The sequence below is a fragment of the Dermacentor silvarum genome, chromosome 6, assembly GCF_013339745.2.
Source record: "Dermacentor silvarum isolate Dsil-2018 chromosome 6, BIME_Dsil_1.4, whole genome shotgun sequence".
Lineage (NCBI taxonomy): Eukaryota > Metazoa > Arthropoda > Arachnida > Ixodida > Ixodidae > Dermacentor > Dermacentor silvarum.
In genome coordinates, this window is record NC_051159.1 from 96,445,918 (window position 1) to 96,465,182 (window position 19,265).

Genomic DNA, 19,265 nt, shown 5'->3' on the forward strand with positions numbered 1-19,265 from the left:
CCGAGCTGCGCCAAAACCGCGTTATACGTTGAAATTGCGCCATGCTGCGCCAAAACGCCCGACCGGCCGCGAAATTTCTCGGTTACGCTATTTTTAGCGGGAAACAAAAGGCCGCGTTGGCAACTTGCAGCTTAACACGCCATTACCATAGAGTTAATAGTCAGTTTATTAACTCTATGGCCATTACAGTACCAGTCGCGCAGACGAGATCCAGACGAGACATTGGCATGTTTGGTGGTGGGCACCGAAGAATATTTTCGCTGCTGATTGCAGTGCGGCGTGTTGTATATGGAGTAAAATCTCGCGGAGACGCGGAGTGCGCATTGCTTGCAGTAACGAAAGCAGTTCGCCATTGCCGGTTGACTTAACGAGATTTTTGCCGTATCTGTGCACGCAGTCACGAGCGGAGCGAGTACGAATACTCCTCAGCAGGGGTTCTCAAGCATGTTCGTTCCGGGGAACCCTGCTAGGCTCCATGAAGCGCCAAGGACCACCCCCCCCCCCCCTTGAATTAACCGAATTAAAACGTCCTAATTAAACTAATGTCGAATTATCCAGAGTATCAAGAAAACAATAAATGAATGCTTACTAGTACTTCAACACGCTTTTATTTATTGAATGCATCAGCAAATCTTGTTTCTATTTTGCACAAAAGCAGTGAGGAAGCTGAAATTCTTGTCATCTCATGATTGATTAAGGGAGGGGGGGGGAGAGCAGCGGCGAAGGCCTCGCAACATCCTTCGCAGCGCGGCCGCGGCGCACGTCTTATCAGCAGACACGCTTTTTACTACCGTGCGCACATCCGGTTATTTTTTCGCTAGGGAGCTGGTCGCCAACAAATCGTCCGTCCATCGCGATGTAGCCGGTGCTCTTAATCTTTGACATTTTTGCACTGAGTCAAAGCGCAACTACTGCTTCCCGCAACCGCTGCTGACGAAACCGCGGCCGTTATCGACGCGATAATGGGCGGCGACCTTGCGGTTCAGAAGGCAGGCGGCCGACGCACGCATCAAGTCAAAGCGAAACTACCATTTGCTGCAACAAGTGTGGATGAATCCGCAGTCGCTATCGATGCGATCATGGATGGTGAATAGGCACTTATGAAGGCACGCAGCCGACGCGCGCACCGAGTCAAAACGAAACTACTGTTTGCCGCAATTAACCGCTGCGGGCGAAACTGTGGTGGTTGTCGATGCGATCACAGATGGCGACTACGCATTTATGGAAGCACGCGGCTAGCCGCCAACGCGGTGTTACGCACGGCGATTAACGCAACAATAAGGGCTTTGAGGGCACAAATAAGCACAAAGCATTCCGGCGTTGCTGCCAGTCACGTATCGCGTACGATTGTCGCTGAGGACCGTGGCTATGCTCACTGCGCTGCTTCGTTTTTGGACGCTAGCGCCGTTTTTGCTCTTTCGCGGCGCGCGTTTGTGGCGCTCTGCGCATTTTTTTTTTTTATTCCTCTGACGTATACGTCAGTGTGCACGCTATCGGCGCCTACCCTATCTACAAACGGGAGAAATGTGCATGTTGGTAAGTTACGGCTTCCGAGATTCAAGTGCGAAAGCTTAGGCGCGCTGCCAATTTTCGGAGGTTGGGTGGCTACAAGCTGCTTGCGGATTTATTGCGCAGTTCACGCACTGCCGTTAGGCGCTGTGATGTGCTTTTTGACACTCTGGCATGGCTAATGGAAGTTCTGTGGATCGAGCACACCTCTTGTTCGCCGTTTTAGCCACTAAATTGGCGAGCGGGGGACCACGGAAAATTTATCAGTGGCTCGCGGAATCCACTTTGAGAACCCATGCTTCACGGGAAACTCGCTTGTACGGTACAGCAAGTGACCCAGCACTGACGGCGTGAGCTTTGTAGGCGATGCAATGCACAAAACTAGCAAGGGTTCAGTCGCTGCATGTTTCGACTACCGCCGGAATGTCGCGACATATCGTCAGAAAAAAAAAAAAAAAACGAAAGGGAACCACTCGCGAAGGCATGTGTACTTTCCACATGTTTGGCGGAAAAAGTTGCGTGCAGTGCACTGCTTGGGCGCGATCGAGGTCGTTGTTCGGAGCGTGCGTTCAATTTCGCTGGGCGCGGCCTAGGTCAACCGTGCACGGTGAAACTGAACGTGCGCTGCGAACAACGATCTCCGATTGCGCCCCTGCCCTCACCTACGCTGCTAATGTGAATTACCGTAAATACTTATTTATTTATTTATTTCACATACTTTCAAGGCCTGAAGGCGTTACAGAAAAGAGTGGAGTCAAAAAACAAATAATGCAGTAAAAATACAAACAAAATATATTAACAAATGGCATTCTGAACAGCGGTCTTGAAGTTGGTAGGGTCGGTGATGAGTGCGATCGGGGATACTTGCGTAATGAACGCACTTTTTTTCCCCCAGAAATTCAATGCAAAGTTGGAGGGTGCGTTTATTATGCGGGGTAAATTTTATGGCATTTTATGAGTAAGCGTTCTTAGTGAAACTGCTCCAAATTTGGGATTTAGGGCTCCAAAACTGTTTTTTTTCTCCGTAACCTGCTCCAACTTTGGATTTTCCTGTTCCAAAAGCAAGATTTTCATGCTCCAAAAATTGCTCCAAATCCTATTTTGGCTGTTGCATCACTGATTGTATCAGTCATTTATCCGTTGCTAAAGGTACAGATGGCCGTTACTACAGCGCAGGCATGACTACTTGTTTAGTGGCATGCAGTCAACAAAATATTGCAGGAGGCCCGCCGTTTTGCGGCATGCTGAAGGAGTGGTGCCGTCGCGGCGCGTACGATCGTACGCTCAAGCAGTTCGTACATCGCGGCAAGCTGAAAGACCACTGCCATCGCGGCGCGTACCGTCGTGCGCTCGAGCAGTTCCGTACACATGATGTCTGCTTATCGCTGCTGTGAATTCATTTATAGCAAGCCTTTCCTCGCGTTTGTGCGCCTTACCAAACCTTACCTGAAGTTCAACTTTGTATGTGACTCGCTTCACTTGCGATTGACATCGCGCTAAAACTTCGCCGCTTATTTCTTGAACGGCGTACACGTATTCAGTGTTACATAATTTCTTGCCTTTACGCAGCGTGCCACCTCTGAAAAAAATCTTCGGCGCCCGATATTCGCTGCAAGCCGTGGTACAACGTAACCGAAAGGGGGGGGTCCATATTGTAAACGTGCTTTCCGAAGCAGACAACCGAGCTTGGTACTACCCAGTTTCGGATTGAGGGCGCTTTTTAGCACCATTTTTGCAGCGCCCTCTGGGCAATGCAGAAGCCCCATAGAGCGTTTAAACGGTCGATATTGTCATCCGTCAGCAACAAAATTCGGCCAGACAGACAACGCCAAGTTCTGCAGGAGCTCTCAGCTTGCAGAAATTCTGAGTTGATTCCTGCTCATGTGTTACAAACTATCCTTACAAGCACAAATTAAAAGCAGTCGACCCAGTCACCCTGGGCCTGCCAATTGCTTAGTAACAATTCTTGCGTGCTGCTGCCGCGTGCGTTTCTAGAACGCTGACTATTGTAGTGCAGATGTCACATGCGATGGCTTCGTTAAATCCAAAATGCAATGCAAGATTTCTAAATCTCTAAATCGGTTAATTGTGGATGTGAATCAGGCAAAACAGGATAGCGTAAGATTAGTTATGACCACTCGTGGAACCCATGGATTCTGTGAAACCAAGTTTGAGAACCCCTGATGTAGGCAATGTCAGTGAAAATAATGACATGAAGTAAATTAAAGTACTAGGCACCTAATGTAAATTTTTTTTGTGCTCCTTTAGCAGGGTTGATATTTTTTTGTGCAAGATTGTCTGCTTTGGCATTATTTTATGCAGTCTTCAATGTTGGGGACAGTCAATCTTGTAATGTTCACAAGTAGGAAGTTAACACTATTCAAGATAGTTTGTGCTAATATTGATCTTCTGTTTCCTTGCACATCAACTCAGCTCTTACCTTCGGGACTTGGTGGAAATGGTTCATGTCTACGTTAAGATGCTTCAGCACTTTGCCAAAGGCCACAGACATATTATAGTGAAGCAGAAGACCAAGGCACGGAGAAAGTCAAAGAAGAAGAAACCAAAAGAGAATACCCCAAGTAAGTTGCACTTATTACATGTGTACATTTGAGCTACACAGTTCAGACAAACTATTAGACTGTGAAGCTTGAAAAAGGGACGTATGTTTGTAGTGACAATAAAAATGCAATCCTTCGTGTCTTTTTGTGAAGTTTTGTTTAATGAGTAGAGACCTAGGGCAGCCTTCCTTGAGTGCTCAGAACCGTGGCTGGAAATATAATCACTTGCAGAATGATCAATCATCATAATTTAGACAAGCCATGGCTTGTGTTGCAATAGAACAACTACAGTGTAAGTTGCCAGCATGCCACCGGCTCCGGTGACTCAGTGGTGAGTGTGGGCGGAAAGTAGAATGGACATTCAGGCTGGAAGTAATTGGAAACAGTTCATGCTTGACGCTACAGTGTGAAAATGACTAGGATGAAAAAAGAGAGTATGGGACAGGTTTATAATTCCCAGCTGTAATGGCTGCATTTCAATGGAGTGCAAGAACTCTTGTGCGTTCAGATTTCGGTCTACATTGATAATCAAAATTTGCCCAGAGCCCTCAAATCAAGACCTCGGTTCCCCTTCTCACTCATTGCATAGCGAAGGCCTCAACTTTGACAGCCTTTATGCCATGAGGTAGCATATGAGTGTTTATTGGTTAGTTGCCTGCTCCGAAATTCACAACTGCGGCTGTTCGTTATTGACAAGAGCAGATCGCCATGCTGCTTCAAGAACGTGAAAGGCCTCCTACTCCGATACCTGCATTCCACAGGAAAGCGCAAATGACATTACATTTTTTTCACCAAGTACCTCTGAGCATGGGATGCCAAACTGATATCTGCTTCACCAGGTTTGTCTTGTAGACCAGTGGTTCTGCAAACGGCATTTTAGGGTTCTGCATGCAGTCAAAACAAATCGGACCCCAACCCCCACTTTGCCAAATTTTTATATTACAGTTTTGATTTAGCAAAACCACTGCACGCCACAGCTGCACTTCGTGGAAAGACCATCGCGGCAGTGGCATGCAAGACTCATCGATTTGCGATTCGTAGATCCACAGTCCCCACTGAACGTGATTCATTCATGCTTTCAGAGGTTCACACGTGAGTGGAAGTAAATGGACTTGGGTGTCCCGCAAGCTGAAAACCATTTTTGAATCTTACACATCTGCCTGGTCGACTTGCTGACGACGTAAGATAATTAGCCATTTAAACAGCATATTGTAACGGTCACGTGGCCAGGCACGTTCACATGCAATTTGCAGTACAAGCGTGCTGATGGCAACATGGCATATATCCGTACAGGCTGGTTTAGCTTCCATGCTGTGTGTATTTTTCTACCTCATCCTGAATAAAATTGCATAACAAGCACTTTGACGTGTGGGAGGTGCACTGCGGTCTTGTGGCCAGGAAATACGGGCTTTTATGGTTAGTGTGGCTAATTAGTATACATCAAAGACCATTCTGCAGCGCGAGAAACTTGGGAGATTCGTTTAGAAAAAAAAGTAATCTTTTGTGCATTTGACGTGGCCTTGGAGAAACAAGTTGGTAAACTCCCACTCTTCATGATATCGGGAAACTGTCCAAGACATGGGGAGTTTTCAGATAAGCTTCAGATAGGCATGTTTTATTTGAAAGAGCATATTCTTGGGTATGTTGATGGACAACTTCTTTTAGTGCACAAAGAACAACGCAGGACTGAAATGAATTACGCGGACACAGCGCTGGATATAGCGCTGTGTTCTGTGATATAGCACTGTGTACAGCGCGATATAGCGATGCGGGCATAGTGCTGTGTCTGCGTTGTTCCTTTCAGTCCTGTGTTGTTCTTTGTGCACTAACGAAGGTCTTTCATACCTTATATTTAAAGTTAGTGATATATCAAAATATTTCACGATTTTCTTTGAGTTCGATATGTCCAGAATCAATTGTACTATAGTAAGTTATTTAGGGTGCTTCAATCCTTGCCAGTATTTTTCATAGGGTTTAGAGGGCTGCAAGAAATGACCTTCGCTGCAAGAAATGACAAGTCGAAAATGTCATGTCAGTATATTCCTTTAAAATACAGCTTGAATGCTCTCTTTCATGACTTTGTAGAGCTGCCAAAATACTTTGAAACAATAATTCAGAGATGCCATAAGAATTTTTCATCCACCATTCGAGGCTGCTGCTAATTCAACTTGTACATTTGTGAATCTTTCCTTATAGGCAGTGCTGTCAGTGAAGAAGTACGGCAACAAGAATGGCTTGAAGTGTCGTCTGCAATTTCCATGGCTCTTCAAGGTGAAGAGGAGCTTCCTGACGACATTGTTCCATATGACTCAACATTGGACAACACTGAGAATGAACAAAAGTAGGCATTATGCATGCATGTATCTTTTTAGGTGAGGTTGTAATCGAAGCAAAAATACCTTCGTTATATCCAATATTCGTTATAAGCATATATTTGTTATGTGCTGACATTGCCAGGAAACAGTCTAGATTTCCTTTGTTATGTCCTATATGTAATTCATAATGTACAGTAAACTTCCGTTAATCTGACTCCTGTTAATTAGATTTTTAGATTAGTTTGATCCCGACCGAAGGTCCCGGCTGGCACCCATTCATTTTTATGGGATGACGGTTTTGTTATTTCTATCCTGTACTTAGCCTTTGCTGAAAATTACCGTATTTTCTGGATTATTGGTCACATCTTTGTATAAGTTGCATCCCCCACTTTTCGTAAGTCTCAAAGAAAAAATTTGCATATTAGTAGCATTATATATTTCCATATATAAGCACTCATTTTAACTGGGTCCGCATGCTGAAACGATACATGCATATACAGTCTACGCTTGTTACAACGGACCCGTGTACAAGAGACTTTTGTATATAACGGAGAATATTTGAACCCTAGTTTGCGCTACCTATTTTATTAATGCAACAAAGTTCCCTTTTAACGGACCACGCTATGGCGGACTATCGGCTACAGCGGACAAAATTAGCGTCATTTTTTTCAAGACCGGGCGTATAAGACATAGTACTTTTGCCGTGTCGACACGGGCTGACAACAGACTTGCGAGGGTTAGCTGCAGATTGCGGCTCAGTCTTGCACGCGCGAGGGAGGAAGGCGAAAGAGCGGGGGGGGGGGGGGGGGTTACTTCGGCGGCTGCTGGTTACGGCGCAGCTTCGCGGGCGCCGTATCTTGAAAGTGATCTGCGGTATAGACAAAGTGCATGCCCACGCGGGCCTCATTTTCAAAATGATGTGCGATGTGGACAAAGTGCCCTTAGTGTCAGTAGCTTCATATGCACTATGCTTTCGGCGTTTAGTTCGTGTTGAAGCAAGAGACAATGTGATGGTCAATTCGCTTGCTGCTGCTGCCCCGCTTCCTCACCCCAGCATTTTGACACCGACTTTCTGTGGTCATCGAGTGAGATGTGTTCATGTTTACCTGTGCGCACGTGACACAGTGCTTGTTAATTTAGTAAGTGTTTACAACTTTATGCGGCCGATAAAATTACTATCCTTTCTTCGTATAGCTGTCTGTTTTGTTTGTTTCTTACTTTGGACATTCGTCACTCACTCTTTGTAATAATGTTGTTAGACATGAAGTGAGGCCCTTTGGATATTACGGACTTTGGATAAAACGGTCTTCGTGCTTGGGAATTTATATGTTCTTGTGGCTTTGTTTATTGCACTTTATGTGTCTTCATTGTCGTAAATTTCAGAGCAATCTATACTTTTCAAAGTGCAGAAGACGCTGCGAACACGCACAATCGCTACTAATTACAATGGTTCAGCTTGTCAAGGTGGCCAAATCGAAACGCGCCAAGCATCTCAATGCACTGGCTTGCCCACGATAAATTCATAAGGGCATATTATGTCGCGTGTCTAGGCATGCATTCGTGGCATAATGGTTTAAATATCAGGCTTCTCTGCTAGAGTTCCTGTGTTCGAATCCTGCCACCACACAATTTTAATAATATTTTTTATTGTACGATTATTTATCGTATAATTATTGTATGATACTCTAAGCATGAGGCTACACTTTGTTCTTTATTCTATGGCTACACTGCGTTGGAGCCTCCACTGCGCTGTGACTACTGGAGCGCTCCCTCTCGGCGCTCGTTAGTGTCACGATGCAGTACTTCGCTTCACCACTGCTTCTGTGGCGGGTAGCAACGGCCTTCACTGCTGCTACCCTACTGCTGCAGCAGCACTGCCTACTTAGCAAATCCTAGGAGCTAACACCTGTAGCAATGGTTCCGCCTCTGTTAGTACAAAATTCAGGTTCCTTCAGGATGCTGCCACGTGCAGTTTCTTGAACTAAAATGGATACGCAGTTTGTTTGCACCAGCGTGCATAGCTTTAAGCACATATATAAGAAGCGCCATTGTATAAGATATATTCTAAAGGCGTTTATTGGGCACCAGCCTTTTGGACCGACTGTTAGTTCTAGGCCCGAGCTCTCAGCACGAGCAGCGTTTCTCGAGGAGAGCGCAGGAGGGATCGACCCACTAGAAAGGGCTGGAGAGCATGACCCACTATGGTGTTCGTATCCTTCGCTACAATCACCCCTGGGAGCGAAAAGGGAGCTGTTGGGCGACCTAACAGCTGGTTACTATGAGTGGGTCATAGTAAGGCTTGAGGCGCTCGACGTTGACAATGTCCCATCCACGACGGCGCATGTCCGTAGAAGGTTCAACTGGTTCGATCATGTAGTTGGCGGGAGATGCGCGTTCGACGATACCTTCATACTTGGGCACTAGTTTGGATGAGAGAGCAGGTGTAGCGGAAGGAACCGAGAGCCACACAAGTGCTCCAGGAAGGAAGGTGGCTGCAGAAGTGGTGTCACCGCGTGTGCTCTTCTGGCGCTCTTGGTCACTGAATGTAAAGACCCGTGCGAGATCGCGGCACTCTTTAGCGTGTCTTGCCATGTCAGAAATGGGCGCACATTCAGATGCATCCGGCCAGTACGGTAGAATTGTGTCGATGGTGTGCGACGGGTGCCGACTGTACAGCAAGAAAAAAGGTGAAAAGCCAGTGGTGCTCTGAGTAGCAGTGTTATAGGCGTAAGTGACGAAGGGCAGAATGGCGTCCCAATTAGTATGGTCAGAGGCGACGTACATAGCAAGCATGTCCCCGAGGGTACGGTTGAAGCGTTCTGTAAGGCCATTGGTTTGGGGGTGGTACGCCGCAGTTGTGCGATGAACAACGTAGCACTCCTTGAGAATGGCTTCAACTACTTCGGACAGGAAAACACGTCCGCGATCACTGAGCAGTTCCTGGGGTGGCCCATGTCGCAGGATGAATCGTCGGAGCAAGAAGGAGACAACATCACGCGCTGTAGCTGCCGGTAGGGCGGCAGTTTCGGCGTATCGCGTCAGGTGGTCGACTGCCACCAATGGCCCAGCGATTTCCAGCCGACGTCAGGGGAAGGGGCCCATACAAATCGATGCCGACGCATTCAAACGGCCAGGTAGGGCAAGGTGAAGGTTGCAGACCGGCTGGCGAGAGGCGGGGCAAAGATTTCCGGCGCTGGAAAAATCGGGACAAGAGCGAACGAACTTGAGAACGTAGCTGTACATCCTGTGCCAGTAATACCGCTGTTGAAGACGCTGGTAAGTCTTGAAAACACCGGAATGCGCACACTGTGGATCAGCGTGGAAAGCTGCGCATACTTCGGAACGCAGACTGCGGGGTACCACTAACAACCACTGGCGTCCGTCGGGGTTATAATTGCGTTGGTGAAGCAGCTTGTCGCGAATGGCTAAGTGACGTGCTTGGCGACGCAAAGTGCAAGTGCTTGGTGGTGCCGACGAACCAGAAAGCAAGTCTAGAAGAACCAAAGCAACAATTTTCAAGGCCCACACATATGCAAAACGTGCACCGAGCCGCCACGCGTATGCGACAGTTGAGGAACGCGGCTAGAAAGTTTGCATTCAATTTACAGTCGAATCTCGTTAATTCGAACCAAATCACGCAGCGGCACCTCCGACCGGCATTGCTCCGGCACCGCCATAGAGTAAAAGCTTAGGAGAAAGCCCTCAATGTCGCGCGCGAACAAAACAAAAAAAAGAAAGAAAAAAAAATGCGTCCGAAATTTCACCCTCTCTCAAATGGCAAGGTCGCCGATTCTGCGTTGCGCCGGAACATGCGTGTACGTGCCACATCTCAGCCACGCTACCGTAGCCACGCGTAGAAAATGGCAGTGAACCCTTCTTTCTCCTTTATGCTTCCTCTACTTTCTAGTCACGTGTTGACCTTGCACGCTGCAGCTACGGCGCAGAGGGAAGCAGCGGCGCTGTCCCAGGCCGGCCAACGAAACTGCCCACGCCGGCAAACGTTGACTTCCCGATAACGACAGAAAACGAAACTTCGGGGAGCTGGCGCCGGGCCGGCTGGAGTGGCGGCGGGCGCGCACGGTGACAGTCGAAAGTGAGGGAGCTACGAGGGAGGGCGAGGGGATTTCGCCTCGGCGGAGTTGCCGAGGCGAAATCTCCTTCCCTGCCGCCCTCCTCCCTCACATTCCACGGTCTCCGCGTGCGCCCTTTGCCGTGCCGTGCCGGCGCCGCCCGCTCCCTGAAGTTTCGTTTACTGCTGTTATCGTGAAGGGAGCGTTCGCCGGTGTTGGCAGTTTCGTGGCCCTCGCTCGCTATGCGCGCCGTATTATTTTACGACTCGCATTCAAGATTCAGGTTTCAGCCTCACTGGCTATTCGTTCGCACCACGTGCCCTTCTCCTCCACTTCGTCTCTCTTTCTTCCTGGAGCACTCCTTGGGGCGCCCGTTTGAGGGGAGCGTTCGCCGTCTCCGCTGACTTCCGTACTCCTAGGCAGCCGCACTGTAACCGGTATTTCGCTTCCCGCAACTGCACTATAAGCGATACGTGTATACATGGAGTGCTATGGGAAAATTAACGGGAGTCTGAAAAGACTGCACTGTATCCGGTCCTGCACTATAAGCGGTTACGTTATAAGTGGTCTATACTGTACTATGTATTAAACCTATTCCAGGCCGCGGAGCTGCGCTTGAATATATTTAAATTTTTTGCTGGTGCCGTGGTCCCCAAACTTTTGATCGCAACTGTACAACACCTGCAATACCACATGTGACGCTCTGCATCATGCTAGCATTGTGAGACGTTTTGTTGTTGACAAGGCACTGTTACTTTTATCCAGCAGGAGTTGCCTTTGGTGCTACGTTGCCCGAAAATGTCGCATCCACGTATACTTTGAACGCCGTTTGAGGAGTCTAAGCACAATGCTGAACCTTGCTATCGCTGTGAATGCTTCGTCCTTAGAGTGAAACTGTTAGTTTTCTTTTGCGATGTACTCAAAACACGAAGCAATTACAAAATTGATATGTTTGTGGCGAGCGGGGGCTGCGACAATCACACATCACGTGCCCGACACAGACAATAACTGATCTTAGGAGAGCACAAGGATGACAGTGCAAGGCTAAATGCTTTTGTACATCATCAAAAATTGCAGACCAGTATTTATGACTGTGCCAAAACCACGGGAAAAAAAAAAGGTCTTTAAAGATATTTACGCCGTGCACGCACATGTAAACACGTAGTGCCTAGCAGGCATCGTGCTGCGCAATCCACCCTATCCGGGGTTCAGCCAATGCCTGCCAGGTAGCGACTCTGCTCAATCTCGTGGCCAATAACAGGATTGGTTGAATAGTATAGTTTACTACTAATTGATAACAAATTTTGCCAGAGTAAACTTTTGCTACATTTGGCCTTTAATCACAAAGAGTGATGTCAGGGCCGCTCCTCAGTTTCGTCCTTCCTCCATGAGCCGGTGTATTGGTTAAGCTGTAAGTAATTCCGTTGGTGCAATAATCAAAAGAATTACTTTTACTACAACTCTCATCTGTCTTATTAATTCACTGATTCTTTCCACTACTATGTCATTGCAGGCTTGATGCTCTGTCCCGCATCCATGCTGCGCTTAAGGCCAGGGAAACAGCCAAGGCTGTGGCATTGCTACGAGCAGGCCAGGAACTGTGGCCAGGCCAGGACATGTTTGGCTCCCAAGAGGACGGAACTGAGTTTCAGGCCCTCAAGGAGATCTTCTTTGCCAACATGGCAGGTGAGACGAGGCCAACTTCATTGCTTGTGAGCTCCTAATACATGTCTTGAAACATGTATCTACTGACATAGGTATGTCATACAATTCTACCAGAATCGTAATGTCCAGGCTTCATTCAGCGACGGATGTGTCATCAGGTAGCCAGAAAGCGTTTTCTTTCATATCTTTAGAACGCACACACTGAGGACAATCCAGTTGTATGGAAAAAAAGTAGGAGTGTGTCAGTACTCGAATATTCGATGTCGAATCGAATAGCGAAAGTTTGAATAATTTGATTCGTGAATTGGATATCTAAGATTAGATTCCTCGAATATCGGTACAATCGGTGAATGAACCAGCCGTGGTTGATGCCTTGACGTGCGCAGCGTTCCCACGGCGTGCGATCTCCATCGGAAGAAGGTTCATCTAGGTTGACGATACCGATCGAGACGATTAACGTGACGTGGACATAGAGAACTACAACAGCAGCGCATATAGAAAGCACGAGAACATGTGCGAAGATCGATCTGGTTAGCCACCGGAAGGCAGGCTGATCGCATTGAATATGCAAGTTCAGTGTTCACGCTAGCAGATTTGCACAGTTGGGAGCTCTCTACCCACACGTGAGCACACAGACGAACTTGGCATGCGTGCTTGCGGTAGTTGCTGGCTGGTCGACCGTAGACCCGAACACCACTTCAATGGCCATCAATATAGCCGTACGCTTGATTCTACGACTGATCACAGATGAACCACCCGTAGGAACATACTAGCAACACGCTCTCCTTGATTATTTGTGGCCTGTTATCACATCGGTCAGCGGCGAATTTTTGTCACGACCACACCATTCATCACACTGTCTAGCCTGTTGGGCCTAATCGCAGCTGTGTTGTTGGGTTTCAGCGACATAAGTTACGGTTACCTAACCAATGCAGATCTACTCACAGTGGTCGCACGTCCCTCAGAAAGCCGACAAAGTGCCTCGCCAACGAAAGTGATTGCACGAGATGAATGTTGCATGTTCATGGCCGCCATCTTTGCGAAATACCGTATGGTGGGCCCTCGTTCTAGACGCTGTTATAGATGCATAACGGGCTTTTTTTGTAGCGGTGAGCCGCCCGTCACAAGACTAGCTTTGGATTTACATGGCGGGCTCGAAAATATCATGTGACAGTGTGCTGATCCTCGGCTGCAGATGCATTTACACAGACGGCAGATGACCAAAGAAGGAAAAAAAAAGAGGGGGGTGGGGGCTTTACCAGCGGCGCCGATGACTACGCGGGGCAGTGCCAAGTGACGTGATGCGCATTTCCCACTTTTGTCTGTCTCGCAGATTGGCGTTATAACAACCTGACGATAACCTACAGAAAGCACTTGCCATAAAGATGGAAAAACCCTCGTGTTTTTTGGAAGAAAACTGGAAAGCGATACCTTCTAAGCAATAGAAGATTGCCTTTAGGCACAGTATGACCCACTATTAAACTGAAAACTCCATTGGTACTTAGGACAACATTGTTATTTCTTTAGCTTCAGAGGGAAAAAGCATTAAATTTTATTTGACAGATGTTCCACTGATAAAAAGTTGCGGTGGCTTAGCTCGGCTATGCCAGGATATACGTAGCGTTAGCAAAGGTTCAGCTGATTATTCTTAGCTTATTCTTAAGATTATTCTTAAGATAAGATTATTCTTATGAGTCAAGCTTCTCCGTTCTTCTGTGCTGTTGAGCAGCATTTGCGCTCTCCTTCTCCATGGCTATACCACACTGGCAAACGCCAGTCAGAAGCGCAGCGGCTCCAGCGCAGTGTCAGACGGCGACTGCACAGCGAGCGCGCGCCGGCGCCAGTGCGTCTACCACAGCTACGACGTCACTCCTCTGGAATGCGCAGACCGGCGCCGGTGATCCGCGCGCGGCGGCGGCGGAGTGCGCGAGAGGTGCCGGCTCTGGTGGCTCCGGTGCGCATGCCGTGTGACATCACTGATCCTTGCGCATGCGCAGCACGGCTCTTGATGTGCCGCGCGAAACGGGCTTGGCTAGGCCAGTGTAGCTAACGCTACAAAATTATTTTCCACACTTTCGTATGCGAACTGCGTTGTTATCATTGCAGGCATACTAATTTGGTGTTCCCTTTAATAACAGTAGACCATACTATGCATCTTGATTCAAGGTACCTAAATTACTGATAGCTAACAAGATTCTTGGTAAAGAGGCCCTGGAAGGTGTTTTTTTGTGATGTGTCTAATTGTCTCGTCGAACGTGCATTTAGCTGCACTATATGCTGTTGCCATGACATAACATCCAATGCAATGCGCCTCATTGGAGTGATGGACATCCTGTCCTCTGGTTTACCCAGTATGTAAAGATGCACAGAAAATCATGTTGCCAAAAGTGATCATTCGAGAATATGGTCCCTGTCGTACAATTGACTCTTTTTAAAGGAGCCCTGAGACACCTTTTCTTGAAACTGAGCTATGGTGTATGTGATGTCTTTCAAATAGGGATGTGCGAATACCAAATAGTAAGTCTTGAATCGAATACTGAATGGAATCAAGAAAAAAAAGCCGAATATCGAATCGAATATCGAATAGCAAAATAATTTAATAGAAGCTTGAATATTTACAAATTCTCATGCAAAAAAAGCAGCTGCTGTACGTGATCTGGGGTCAACTTCTCCCTCCGGGCCGTAACAATGTTGCCAGCCGTCGAAAACAACTTTTCACTTGGTACACTTGTTGCTGGAATGCCCTTGTACTTCATGGCCATCTTGCACAGTCCTAGGAAGTGTTGCTTGCCTGTCTCTTTCCAGAATGCTAGAGGGTCTTGGTCCTTACTGCAAGTGGGCTCTCGAAGGTACCGCTGAAACTCCTCGATGTTGGCTGTTTTGAAGGAGTGTCTTCTTTTTGATGACGCTGCCAGCTTCTCAATGCTGTCCCAGATACTGCTGACGTGCTCCTTGGGAGCTGTAGATGTTGACGCTTCAATATAGTCACTTGATGCTTCTCCTGGAGAGCTCTGCAACTCAGTTCTTGCAAGCTCCACGAGCCTTGTTTCCTCGAATGTTTGAGCACAAAAGAGGTTCTTAAACCTTGGGTCACAGGCGGTTGCCAACACATACTCCTTTTGCTCGTCCTGCCCTGGAAACCTTGTCCTCATGCTTTTCAGCAAGTTTCTTGCATACTCTGAGGTGTCATCATCGGCTGCAATGCAGTCTTTCAGGACCATTTGTGTTCCATAGAGAAATGGTACTACTGACGACAAAGTTGCATATTTCTGGCCACTAAGATCTTTGGTCGCTGATGCGATTGGTTCAAGAGCTTTGACGAGCCCAGCCACTGCTTTCCACTCCTGTGGTGTCAGGTTGGGCACAGTTCTCTCAGAGGTAGCAAGCTCTAAACAGACGGCTTCTTTCAGCTGCACAAGACGTGAGAGCATGTCATGCTCACTGTTCCATCTTGTTTCCACGTCTTGAATAAGTTCCAAAACTGAGAGCTCCATCCGTCGGTGGCAATCCTGAAGTCTTGCCGCAGCTTGGGCACTGTGTTTGTAATGACCGACAATTGCTCGACACTTCTTGAGAATGGCAGGAACTCCTGCTGTTTCTTCATTGGCATCTTTTATAGCTAGTTGCAGTGTATGGCCCATACACTGCATTGGGACGCAAGAAATGCCCTTAAGGGCCGCACGGAAGTTTCGTGCATTGTCCGCCACCACATAGACTGACACTTTCTGCAGTGGCAGCTCCCAGTTATCCATCATTGCTTGCAGGTGCTCCAGGATGTTGCAAACAGTGTGACTCTCGGTCACACTCCGGTTGTCCAATGCAAAGCTTCTCATCTCGAAGTTGGAGGTTAAGTAGTGGCAGGTAAGACTGATGTAACTTTGGTTAGACCTCGACGTCCACATGTCACTTGTAAACGAGATTGACTCTATGCCTTCCTGGAAGTCTGCATGCATTCTATCCTTGACAGCCGTGACTGTGTCTCTGTACAATGCAGGGATGATTGTCCTCGAAAACGTCGCGCGACTGGGTATCTTGTACAACGGCTCCATGTGGTTCATCAGCTCTTTGAAACCTCGATTTTCGACACAGATGTAAGGTTGAAGGTCGAGCGCCAGCATTCGGGAAATCCTGGTGGTTATCGCCGTTTTCTCGCACTGCGATAAGTCCTTGCCCGACTTCAGCGCACTTTTGATGAGCGGCTGTGCGCCTTCTGGTCTTCCTTGCTTCCAGCTGTCTCTCACAAACACACTGTGCAAACAAAGATGCTTGTTCTTGAGGTGGTTCGTAAGTGGCGTCGTTGTACTCGATGGCGTTCGAAGTTCCATAACACAGCTTTTGCACGTAGCCTCTTGGGCCGAGTTCTTTACGAAATGTTTCCAAATGGCACTTTTCGTTCGTTCAGTCATGTCGCCCCTGACGTTGGACTACGTTTTCCGACAGATAACACAGATGAAATTCGGGAACAGAACACGTCGGCTTTCCGATAGTGAGGGACTTGGTGGTTTCGGATTGCCTGGCGAAACGACGGCAACGGCTAATGACGCGGAGCGCGTGGGGTGACGGGGGAGGGAAAGACACTGGCGCCACCTCTATCCGGCTTTCAAAAGTAGGAGAGAAATTGGTTGGCTCTGCGGCCGAGAGGTGGCGCGAGTGCTGCCCGCGTCGGCCATGCAGCGACGGGACGCAGCTAACGCAGCACACCGTGGTGCGCGGTTTTGCGGTTCGCTAGGGCGGTTTCCTTTTATGCTCGCGAATTGCAGTCTCCCATTCCTCTCAAGTGTACACAGTCGCCGACCGATTTTCCAGACTTTCCAGGGACCGAAAACTAGTCTGAAAAGTCAGTCCGAAAAACTCATTCACCCTTAAAAAGAAAATTTATTAGGCTTAGAGTGGTATAAAAAATGTTTAATAGTGCCCTGCCTTATACTACGCTTGGCGGCGATCAGATTTGCTTGGATTTGCGCAAGACTGACGTCTCCGCATACAGTCGACAAGAGTGTCACGGTAGAGTGTACTAGATTCTAGTCACGGTACAGTGGCCATTCTAGCCACTGTAGTGACAGCGTTGGCGATCTCCGTTAACGGAGATCACCATGGAGGTCGAAGAAACGAGCCCCGTTTTCGCACGTGGCCTCAGAGGCGAGAGAATGGCGCGCGCGTGCGTGTCCCAATTTTGGAGGCCATAGAGGGGGCCACTAAAAGCCAAGCCTAGTCAAGTCGGCGAAATTCCAACATGGCGTCCTCCAAGAACGGGTAGCGTGGCTCGGAACGAGCTATTTAGTCTGGAAAATCGAACTTGGGTGCCTAAATTCGTCAGAAAAATCCGTCGCGAAACTGCATTAGCTCTATGGGAACCCGAAAGGTGCATTTATGAAGTCCGGAATATCCAACAAGTCCGAATTTTCGGAGTCCAAAATATCCGTCGGCGACTGTATGCAACTCGTGCTTGTGAAGGAAATGAAACATGGTGCAGCCTGTGCGAGCGGCGCAAACAAAAGGCGTTTTTAGTTCAGTTTCACAGTTCGGCTGTGTGACGACCACAATTAAATCTGCGTGCTATCAGGTTCGTGGCATTCAAACTTTGTGTATTTAGAGTGTGTTTCGCATATTACCCGCCAACTAGGCTCGCCGAATGTGACGAATATTCGAGTAACCGAATACTTAAGATTCGATTATCGGACTATTCGAGAAGTTAGAATTCGATTCATATTTGTATATTCGAGTATTCGCACACCCCTACTTTCAAGGAATGTTCTACATACTCCCCCCAAAATTTGTGAGAAAGATCTAATATGAACGGTGGTATAATGAGTGCAATGTGTATTTTCCCGATTCCCGCTCAACGCTTCAGCTTCTCACAGCTGGAGTGGCACCGACAGCAGTGCCCTGCCTATCACTTCTTTAAGATATTTCATTTTTCTGCAGCGTCAATATGATAACGCTTTGAGGCTGGCACCTGATATATATATTGCAATGAAGGAGTGGTGACAGGATGGGCGGGATCCATTAACAACCTCAACTTACCCGTTTTCTAGTACTGGATGAAAGAGAGTGTGTGTGTGTGTGGGAGCTCAGTGTCTTAAACGATCATCCGATGAGTGGAATCTAGGCATTGTCATTCCTACTGTAACACCATCACTAATGTCGCATAAAGCAGAAAAAAAAAAAACTGTCAGCCCTTCCACTGGGGTGGAGATGGAATACCAGCGAAGCTGTACTATGTTGGGAATTATGTATTTCCAATTATGACTCTTAAGATGTGATGGTGTAGTTGGTTATTTGAACTATTAAAGAATGAGAAATATATATAATCCGGTGGTTTTCATTTATTTAGTGACCATGGCCTTATGGTTGCTATGATACACCGCCATAGGGTGTACGGTTAAGGTTGCCACATTTTTCATAAACACGTCACCAACGCCGCGCTCGTTCGGTGCGAACGCGGGCAAAATGCCGTCGCCATCAACAACAGTTTTGCGCGTTGCTGGTGCTGGTCCCCTCCCTCCCCCCTGTCCCCCCACAGCCTTTCGCACGATGGAAGAAGTCACGTTTGCTCTCCACCATGCGTTCGCTCCCCATGAAAGCGCCCATCCCTCACAGTGTTTTCACTCGCACATACAGCATACGGCCAATGAAAGTTTTGTAGCGAGAGCTACATTGGCCTTATTCTCACCGTTTCACTGTGGCTGGTGGCCACACTGCGAGCTGAGGCGTTGCCTAGCAACAGCCCCAGCTCGCCGCGCCATCTGGCATGATGTCAGAGTAGGAGCCGGTGAAACCGCGAGCTGAGCCGTTACCTAGCAACCGCCGGCGTTGCGTCGGCGTTGCATTGCCGGAGGAGCCGGCGTTGCATCGCTGGAGGAGCTGGCGTTGCATCGTATATATAGAAGGGGTGGCTCGGTGGGATTCGTTGGAGTCTGCGTCTACGTTAAGGAAGGAATCGCTGCCACTCCGTTGCCTACCGTAGCAGTTGCCAACGGTGAAGCATGTGCCATCCGGCTGGTAGAAACCGGTCTGGCTGTTGTTGTGTCACCAAGCAACTCCATCCAGGAAACCATTGAAGGAGTGGCCACCTGTATCCCCAAGCGTGCAATTGCCGAGGAACTGTGTGTCGTGGCACGAGATTTTAACCGGACCCCGGACTC

General features: G+C 48.0%; 1 protein-coding gene across 1 annotated transcript in view; it reads left to right on the top strand.

The window, feature by feature from the left end:
- The window catches only part of LOC119455719 (protein timeless homolog), a 317,713-nt gene that overhangs the window by 36,985 nt on the left and 261,463 nt on the right, over positions 1 to 19,265 (top strand). Inside the window, exons 12-14 of the mRNA XM_037717145.2 lie at positions 3,943 to 4,091; positions 6,267 to 6,411; positions 11,969 to 12,141. Coding sequence (XP_037573073.1) covers positions 3,943 to 4,091; positions 6,267 to 6,411; positions 11,969 to 12,141 — 467 coding nt within the window. The remainder of the gene's footprint in view (positions 1 to 3,942; positions 4,092 to 6,266; positions 6,412 to 11,968; positions 12,142 to 19,265) is intronic.